This window comes from Bubalus bubalis, chromosome 16, assembly GCF_019923935.1.
Source record: "Bubalus bubalis isolate 160015118507 breed Murrah chromosome 16, NDDB_SH_1, whole genome shotgun sequence".
NCBI classification, from domain to species: domain Eukaryota; kingdom Metazoa; phylum Chordata; class Mammalia; order Artiodactyla; family Bovidae; genus Bubalus; species Bubalus bubalis.
In genome coordinates, this window is record NC_059172.1 from 3,266,803 (window position 1) to 3,276,532 (window position 9,730).

Consider the following 9,730-nt stretch of genomic DNA (forward strand, 5'->3'; position numbering starts at 1 on the left):
TTGCCTGGGTGCTCATTTTCCGTCCTGAGTTCTCACAACACCCGTTTCCCCCGCCCCCCCTCCGCCCCCCGCTCCGCCTCCCTCGCCGGACAGGTGGGCCCGCCTCCCGTTTCTAGAACGGGGGCAAAGTCGAAGCTCAGAGAACTCTAGGATGCTCGGGTTCATGGGTCCTCGGCCGGGCCGCTTCCGGAATCGGGCAGGTCCCTTCCAGGCCTGTGGGAGAGCGGGTTTCTTTCCGCTGGGCTCCCTGCAACCTCCAAGCCTCTTGGGTCAGAAGTCCCCCGGGGAACCTTCCACCAGGTTGGGTCCGCGCGCCCCGGTTGGTTGGCGCCCCTGCTGGCCGCGTCGGGGAGCTGCGCCTGCCTCCCGCCCGGCCGCTTGGCGGGGCGTCAGCCGGGAGGTGCGGGGAAGACGGATGGGAGTCCCGAGATGGGGGTTTGAGTCCCACTCCTCGGTTCCGGGCCACGTGACTTGGGTGGGTCGCTTAACCCCACTTCCCTGTCCCTTAAGCTAGCACTAAGAACATCCTGATGCTGGGAATGATTGAAGGCGGGAGGAGAAGGGGACGGCAGAGCATGAGATGGTTGGATGGCATCACCGACTCAATGGACATGAGTTTGAGTAAACTACGGGAGTTAGTGATGGATAGGAAGGCCTGGCGAGCTGTAGTCCACGGGGTCGCAAAGTCGGACACGACTGAGCGACTGAACTGAACTGAGAACACCCACCTCACAGGGAAGTTAGTTGGGAGGATTGAATGAAGGGAGGAACATGAGCTCTCTGTAAACTGAGGCATGCTGTGAGGTTCTGAGGTGGTCCCCACGATGGGTCCCCCAGGCAGAGCTGTTACGGGCTTGAGCTGAGTCCATCTGACCTGCAGCTCCCAGCCCTGGAACCTTGGGCAGGTCACTGGCTGTTCTGAGCTGCAGTTCCCCATCTGTCGGATGTGTGGCACACTGGGCTGTAGTACAGAAGCTGCCTGTAGTGCGGGAGACCTGGGTTCCATCCCTGGGTCTAGATGATCCCCTGGAAAAGGGATAGGCTACCCACTCCAATATTCTTGGGCTTCCCTGGTGGCTCAGACAGTAAAGAATTCACCTGCAATGCGGGAGACCTGGGTTCACTCTCTGGGTTGGAAAGATCCCCTGGAGGAGGGCAAGGCAACCTACTCCAGTATTCTTGCCTGGAGAATCCCACGGACAGGAGCCTGGTGGGATATAGTCTGTGGGGTTGCAAAGAGTTGGACACGACTGAGCGACTAAGCACAGCACAGTTTCATAACATGGGATGATGCATGTCAGGTGTGTAGCACACGGCAAGTGCCTAGTAAATAGTAGCCAGAGTTATTACCAGGCGGAGAAGGCAATGGCACCCCACTCCAGTACTCTTGCCTGGAAAATCCCATGGATGGAGGAGCCTGGTAGGCTGTGGTCCGTGGGGTCGCAAAGAGTCAGACACGACTGAGTGACTTCACTTTCACTTTTCACTTTCATGCATTGGAGAAGGAAATGGCAACCCACTCCAGTGTTCTTGCCTGGAGAATCCCAGGGATGGGGGAGCCTGGTTGGCTGCCGTCTATGGGGTCGCACAGAGTCGGACATGACTGAAGCGACTTAGCAGCAGCAGCAGCAAGGCTAGGGTACACACCTGGAGGTCACCTGAGAATGTTCTGGTGAGGGAATTCCCTGGTGGTCCAGTGGTTAGGTGGAGAAGGCAATGGCACCCCACTCCAGTACTCTTGCCTGGAAAACCCCATGGACGAAGGAGCCTGGTGGGCTGCAGTCCATGGGATCGCTAAGAGTCGGACACGACTGAGCGACTTCACTTTCACTTTTCACTTTCATGCATTGGAGAAGGAAATGGCTACCCACTCCAGTGTTCTTGCCTGGAGAATCCCAGGGACAGGGGAGCCTAGTGGGCTGCCGTCTATGGGGTCGCACAGAGTCGGACATGACTGAAGCGACTTAGCAGCAGCAGCAGCAAGCCTAGGATACACACCTGGAGGTCACCTGAGAATGTTCTGGTGAGGGAATTCCCTAGTGGTCCAGTGGTTAGGTCTTGGGCTCAAACCATGGTCAGAGAGCTGAGATCCCACAAGCCACACAGCGTGGACAGGAAAAAAAAAAGTCTCCTAGTGAGATAGTTACAGAGCTGGGCGACTCGGAGGCCAGAGAGGCTGAAGCAACCCCTCTCCGAGGTCAATGCGGCAGTGCCCACCAGAACGGCACCCCCTGGGATGCGGCACACTGGAGCCCCGGGGCTCAGGGGCGCCCCCCGCTATCCCCCCAGAGTCTGTGCCCCTGCGCAGGAGCCTCTGCTCCCCCATTTTCCTGTGGAGCCTCCTCACCATGGGCATGACCCAGCTGCGCATCATCTTCTACATGGCCGCCATGAACAAGATGCTGGAGTACGTGGTGACGGGCGGCCAGGAGCATGGTGAGGTGCTGTTGAGCCCCCAGGGGCTGGAGGTGTGGGGGGCACGCTGGCCGAGCTCCCCTCACCCTGGCTTCTGCCCCCCCCCAACAGAGACGGACGACCTGAAGCAGAGGGCCACAGAGACAGGTAGGAGGACAAAAGCTTGGGCCTGGACCCTTACCCTCCCTGTCGCTGGGTGACCCATCCTTGGGTCATGTGGCCTGGCTGTGTGGGGGATCTGAGAATCTGGGGGTCAGAGGGGGAGATCTTGGCATTCCCCTGCCTCTGCTGGAGGTGGGTGACAGTACCCACTGGGCTGCCTGGCTGTGTGGGGGATCTGAGAATCTGGGGGTCAGAGGGGGAGATCTTGGCATCCGCCCTCTGTGAGGCTGGGCTGCCGGCTCCCCCCCTGCCAGCCCCTGACCCCGCTCCCCTCCCGCCCGCCCAGTGGAGTTCTACTCCTCTGTCTTTGGGGCCTTGCAGCTGTTGTGCCTTCTCACCTGCCCTCTCATCGGCTACGTCATGGACTGGCGCATCAAGGACTGTGTGGACGCCCCCACTCCCAGGTGACCTGCCCTGGGGTGGGGACGGCTCTGTGCTTTCACACCCAGTGTCTTATTCCATTCTCCCGAGGACCCTGGGAGAGGAGAGGCCCGTGCATTTTACAGATGAGGAAACTGAGACCAGGAGGGGATGTGGCTGCCTTGAAATGAGCATAGCTGGCAGTAAACGCTGCCTGTGCACCAGGCACCTGCACTGTCCTATTTAATCTTGCGCTGGCTCCCTGAGCTAGGTACACATATTATTACGCTCGCTTCACAGAGCAGCCAAGATGCAGAAAGGTTCAGGAACTTACCCAAGATCGCGCAGCTTTTAGTAGGAGGTTCCAGAACCTTTGTCATGATGAGCACACTCTGGAGCCTTCTTAAGGTTAGGAAGAGATAGATCCGGTGTATTAGATATCCACTGCTGTGTAACAAAGTACTCTCAAACTTTGCATCTTTAAACAATATTTATTATCTCATCGTTTCTGAGAGACAAGAGTCTGGGAATGACTTAGCTGGGTGGTTTTGGCTCAGAGTCTTTTTGAGTCTGTTCAGACTGGTGTAACAAAATAGCAGACAAAGTAGCTTGGGGTCGGTGGAAATTTATTTCTTATAGTTCTGGAGGCTGGAAGTGCAAGAGCGGGGTGCCAGCATGGGTGGTGAGGGCCTTCTTCAAGGTGGCATATTTCTCATTATCATCCCATAGAATTTGTGGCTCAAATGGTAAAGAGTCCACCTGCAAAGCCGGAGACCTGGGTTCGATCCCTGGTGGGAAAGATCCCCTGGAGGAGGGCATGGCAACCCACTCCAGTATTCTTGCCTGGAGAATCCCATGGGCAGAGGAGCCTGGCGGGGTACAGTCCAAGGGGTCCCAGAGAGTCAGACAGGACTGAGCACGCAGGCACGCACGCACGCACACCAGATGGTGCTGGAGGAGCCATGCTTTGAGAAGCACGTGGCTGGAAGAGAGACTTTCTCCCTTTCCTGGTGCCCTGAAATCGGAGGGCGGGCCGCTGAGAAAGTTGGGGCCAGTGACGGCCTGTCCTGCGCAGGGACGGGGCGGCCACCAAGTCCGTCAGACCACCTTACCGCGAGATCCAGAAGCTCACCAACGCCATCAACGCCTTCACCCTGACCAACCTGCTGCTCGTGGGTTTCGGCATCACCTGCCTCATCAACAACCTACACCTCCAGGTACCAACTTCCACGTGCCCCACGCTCCCTGCCTCACGGTGGTCTCCCCAGCACCAGCCTCCGGCGGCGGGGTCCCCATCCTCTGGGTCTGCTTGCCTGGTTCTCCAGGAGGTGTCTCCGGGAGGTCGGATGGGCGAGGAGACCGCCCCGTGGGCTCTGTCCCCTTCCCCGCCTCTCCGCACCCCCGCTCCGCCCCCACCGCCCTTCACCTCTGCCCTCTCTCCTTTCCGTTTCAGTTTATGACCTTCGTCCTGCACACCTTGGTGCGGGGCTTCTTCCACTCGGCCTGCGGAGGCCTCTACGCCGCTTGGTGAGTCAGCGGGGGCGGATGGCCATCCCAAGGGCTCCCCTTGGTGCACCCCTCCCCAGCCTCCCTCCCTGGAATGCTGGCGTCTGTGGCGCTCCGTGGTAAAGATCCTGCCTGCCAATGCTGGAGATGTCAGAGACGCGGGTTCCATCCCTGGGTGGGGAAGATCCTCCAGAAGCGGGCATGGCACCCCCCTCCAGTATTCTTGGGCTTCCTTGGTTTCTCAGTTGGTAAAGAATCCATCTGCAATGCGGGAGACCTGGGTTCAATCCCTGGATGGGGAAGATCCCCTGGAGGAGGGCATGGCAACCCCCTCCAGTAGTCGAGCCTGGAGAATCCCATGGACAGAGGAGCCTGGGGACTACTGTGGTTCACAGGGTTACAAAGAGTCAGACACAACTGAGTGATGCAGCAGCAGCTGCAGGGTGGGTGAGGATCTGGAGGTGGCCCAGCTCACTGCCCTGTCCCAGCTCCCTAGTGATGGGGAGCTCCCTGCCTCAAAGGCAGCCCTCTTGGGACGACTCCGCCGTCAGAGCGTCCTCCCTTAGGGGCAGCTGACATCCTTGGTTTGACCCTGCATCTCCCTCCACAACGCCAGCTCCCCTTCCCGGAGTGGCCCGTCTGCCCCCGTCAGCCCTGCTGGAATCTCCAGACTGCAGTCTCTTTGCCTCATAACGTCCTTGCTTCATGTGGGGCGACCCCCCCTCCCCTGGCACCCCGTTCCCCTTCCTCTGTGGCTTCTGGTTTCCATGCCGAGTGTCTCTGCTGTACGTGTGATGGGGAAAGAGGGCTGACAACACTGTAACGGCTGTGGAGCGCTTACTCCGCAGTGGGTGCAGGGTGAGATGCTGACCCCCCTCCCTTATCCAGACCTCGGGGCGGCTGCACCTGGGCCGGGGGTCACCCTGGATTCCACATGCTCATTGCTCACAGCCCAGGTCATGCTCCACGCTCCGCAGACGCCAAGCGTGGCCCATCTTGGCATCCCTTGGCAATGGCATGCCCGTCCTGGATCGTGGCTGCCGCTGCCTCCCAGCAGCCTCCCCCAGTCCGCCCTTGCCTCCCCCAGTAGGTATTTCTAACGCAGGAGCTGTCCCGTTAGGCCATGCGTCTCTTCCCATCTCTCCACAGCTGCCTCTCTTGTCTCATGTAGAGAAAAAGCCAAAGGCTCTGTTATGGCTCAAAACGTCCTGCCGGGGGACGTCCCTGGGTGTCCAGTGGTTAAGAATCTGCCTTGCAGTGCAGGGGATGTGCATTCGATCCCGGGGCAGGGAACTGAGATCCCAGAAGCTGTGGAGCAGCTCAGCCCCCGTCACGACTGGAGGGGCCGTGTGCCACAGTGAGGCACGCAGCCAAGATCCCGCGAACCGCGACCGAGACCCGCTGTAGCCAAATAGATAAATATATTAACATAAATGAAGAGGCCCCGCAGGGTCTGGCCCCCGGGGACCTCTCCCTTCCCTCCCCGCTGCGCTCACCCCCGTCTCCCGCTGCTGCAGAAACCTCGTGCGCCCCTTCCCAGCACCCCTCTTCCTGGCTGGTTCTTCCCCCAGACATCCACCAGCCAGCTGTGGCGCCTTGCTCGGGGCTTTCCCCAGAGGCCTCTTCTGAGCCTTGCCCACCTCCCTGGAAGCGCCCCCTGCTCTGCTCACCTCTGTTCCTCAGCACTGCCACCTTCTGACATGCGGTGCTTTCTTGGTTTTCGGCCGTACCACGCGCGATCTTAATTCCCTGACCAGGGACCGAACCTGTGTCCCCCTGAAGTGGGAGCTGGGAACCCGAACTGCTGGACCACCAGGCAAGTCCACACTATGTGTTCATCTCGCCTGATGTGTGACCACTGCCCAGCCACCCAGAATGCCACCTCCAGCTCTGGTTCTTTGCTCTCTCTCCACGCACCTAGACAGTGCCTGGCGCGTGGTAGGAGCTCAATAAGTGATGTGTCAGAAGAATAAAAACAGCCCGGTGAGGTTAGCACTCTCCCTGTTTTTAGGGAAGGAAGTGAAGTTCAGAGAGGCTGAGTTACTTGCTGTTGTCACACAGCTGGTGGTGGTGGTTTAGTCGCTCAGTCGTGTCTGACTCTTGTGACCTCGTGGGCTGCAGTCTGCCAGGCTCCTCTGTCCATGGGCTTTCCCAGGCAGGAATACTGGAGCGGGTTGCCATTTCCTTCTCCGGGGGATCTTCCCGACCGGATCAAACCCTGGTCTCCTGCACTGTAGGCAGAGTCTTTACCAACTGAGCTTCGACGGAAGCCCATCACACAGCTAGTAGGTGTCAGAAATTGGTTCTGTAGCCTTGAAGTCATAGCATATACCCTCGAGGCCAGGGCATATGCAGAGAGCCTGAGACTTTTTAAAAGTTTCTGCCATGCCACTTGGGATGGAACCCTCGCCTCCAGCCCTGGGAGCGCAGTCTTTAGCACTGGACTGTCAGGCCCATCCTGAGCCGGAACTTTTAACCTCTGCCTCGCCTAGTGGACAGAGCGTGATATCCAGGGCTGGAGGGCACAAGCTGGGCTGGAGAGGGGCGCACGCCCCTCACGCGGGGCCCCCTTCTCTTCGGCAGGTACCCGTCCAAACACTTTGGGACGCTGACGGGCCTGCAGTCCCTCCTCAGTGCCGTGTTTGCCCTGCTGCAGCACCCGCTCTTCATGGCCATGGTGGGGCCCCTGAAAGGAGAGCCCTTCTGGGTGAGCGGCGGGGGGGCGTGGGGGCCATGGGACCCCCCTGCCTGGGTGCAGCTGAGGAGCTGGGGGTGGGGGGCTCTCGCAGGTGGCGGAATCTTTCATTCTCGTCTCAGCCAGGAGGCACCGTGGAGGTCTCTCATCTGGGGGTTCCCAACTGGCGGTCGGTCAGACCTCCTTATAGACGCCCCAGCCTGGGCCCAGGACGCTGTAATAAGCTCCCAGGTGACCTGGGGATTGGCCCAGTCCTGATCCAAGGCAGGGACCTTCTGTCCTAGAAAGGGCTCCTCCAAACCCTCTGAGCTCAAACACCCCCCATGCTGGGGCACCAGCTGTTGGTCTTGTTGGAAAGGCTTTTCCTCGCTTTGAACTGATCCCACCTCCCTAAAGCTGACATCTGCCCCGGGGATCCACGCACTCCCCTCAACCCTCCCGCCAGAGCACGACAGTCACTGTGTCCCAAGTGCTCACCAGGCGCTGATAAGTACATCAGTGCAGTTCAGTCGCTCAGTCGTGTCCGACTCTTTGCGACCCCATGGACCGCAGCACGCCAGGCCTCCCTGTCCATCACCAACTCCCGGAGTTTACCCATACTCATGTCCGTCGAGTTGGTGGTGCCATCCAACCATCTCATCCTCTGTCGTCCCCTTCTCCTCCTCCCCTCAGTCTTTCCCAGCATCAGGGTCTTTTCCAGCGAGTCAGTTGTTCGCATCAGGTGGCCAGAATACTGGAGCTTCAGCTTCAGCCTCAGTCCTTAGTGTATTTACACTGAACATGGCCACCATGGCCCAGAGGATGGGGGATGTAGACTCGAAGTGACTGGCCCGTGAGCCACCCCGTGAGGAATGGGGTGGGCTGTGTGCAGGGTCTGAGCGGGGCCTCCCGGGCTCCTGCCCCCGCTGCACACGGCACCCACACTCACCCGCCACCACCCTGCCACAGGACCCCACTGCCCACGTCCTCAGAGGCCCAGGCTCCCAACCCACACCAGGTCATTTGGGCCCTGGTGTCAGGTGGGGTTCAGACCCAGCTCTGGAGCTTTATGGGCATCCCGTGAGATGCTGGCAGAGAGCGGCTGCCCACAGCAAGGGCTCGCTCTGTGTATCTTCCGGCCCAGAACCAGTACCCCCTAAAGGAGATCAGTCCTGAGTATTCATTGGAAGGACTGATGCTGAAGCTGAAACTCCAATACTTTGGCCACCTGATGTGAAGAGCTGACTCACTGGAAAAGACCCTGATGCTGGGAAAGACTGAGGGCAGGAGGAGAAGGGGATGACAGAGGATGAGATGGCTGGATGGCATCACCGACTCGATGGACATGAGTTTGAGTGAACTCCGGGAGTTGGTGATGGACAGGGAGGCCTGGCGTGCTGCGGTCCATGGTGTCGCAAAGAGTCGGACACGACTGAGTGACTGAACTGAACTGCACTGCACTGTACTGAAGAGGGCCCGGGGTGCAGATGGCTGCCTTCTCCTCCATGAGGGAGGCTGAGCGGCCCCCGAGGGTGAGGAAGGTGGACAGATTGCCTCTTTTTTTTTTCTCTTTCTCTCTCCCCGCCCTACAGGTGAATCTGGGCCTCCTGCTCTTCTCACTCCTGGGGTTCCTGCTACCATCCTACCTCTTCTGCTGCCGTGCCCGGCTTCAGAGGGCAGATGTCGCCTGCTGGGGGGGGGCCCCTGAAGATGCACAGCAGCCCCAAGGTGGCGGCCTAGGCCCCCCGAGTCCCGGGCCTGGACCACAGGCGGCCACGGCCTGCACAGAGGCACTGTCTTTCCCTGTGACCTCCGCACAGCGCCGGGGACCACGGATTTATAAATAACGGGAGAAGTTCTATTTTTGTGGGGACGTGTGAAAAAGAAAGAAAAAAAAAAAGAAATTCCCAAAGCCATTTTCCATTGACCAAAGACGCCCCTGTGCCAGGATCGCATCTTCTCGAGCCTGGGGTTGGAGGGCGGTGCGGCCCTGCACTTCCTCTGGGCCTCGTCTGAGGGGCCTGCCCGCTGGTGCCTTCTGGGGGCCTGTGGGGTCAGCGAACAGGTGACCCCTCAGCTGTGCAGGGCCCAGGGTACATGCGATGGCGTGTGGAACTCCCTTCTCCTCCGGGGAAAGGGGCCGAGGTGTGCTGGTCGTGTCCTGAGGCCTCGGCGTGGGAGGGAAGCCCCTCCTGGGGGCTGAAGGGTGGGTTCTCTCCCTGACGCTGCTCCCTGCAGATCTCAGAGGAAATAAAAAGGGAAGTGAGAGACTGGCTGCGGTGTGCCTGCCTGTGTCTGGGGTTGGGGGGGGTGTCTTCCCATACCTCCATCCCCCTTCCTCACCTGGGCTTAGCTGGGCATTAACTAGGACACTTAAGGTGCCAGCCCGTCCACCCCCAGCTGCCTGCCTCAGCTCGTTGTTATTTGCCGCACCCAGGTGGAGCAGGTGGAGGTCCTGCCGTCTGCTCCCACCCACCTCCCCACTTCTCAGGGTTTGGGGTACATCTGGCAGGGAGGTTGGCCTTTCTCCCTACTGACAATCAAGGCTTTGGAAAAAATGCTAAGGCGTGCCTCTTGAACTTTCTTGTCATGTGTCTCTGGAGGTCTGTTTAA

General features: G+C 59.4%; 1 protein-coding gene across 1 annotated transcript in view; it reads left to right on the plus strand.

The window, feature by feature from the left end:
- SLC43A1 (solute carrier family 43 member 1) overlaps nt 1-9,387 on the plus strand; it is a 30,360-nt gene extending 20,973 nt beyond the window's left edge. The window contains 8 exon segments of the mRNA XM_025266021.3: nt 2,290-2,436; nt 2,527-2,562; nt 2,864-2,981; nt 4,013-4,154; nt 4,391-4,464; nt 7,027-7,150; nt 8,710-8,811; nt 8,813-9,387. Of these exon segments, the coding sequence (XP_025121806.3) occupies nt 2,290-2,436; nt 2,527-2,562; nt 2,864-2,981; nt 4,013-4,154; nt 4,391-4,464; nt 7,027-7,150; nt 8,710-8,811; nt 8,813-8,857 (788 nt within the window). The 3' untranslated portion in view covers nt 8,858-9,387.
- The last annotated feature ends 343 nt before the right edge of the window (nt 9,388-9,730 follow it).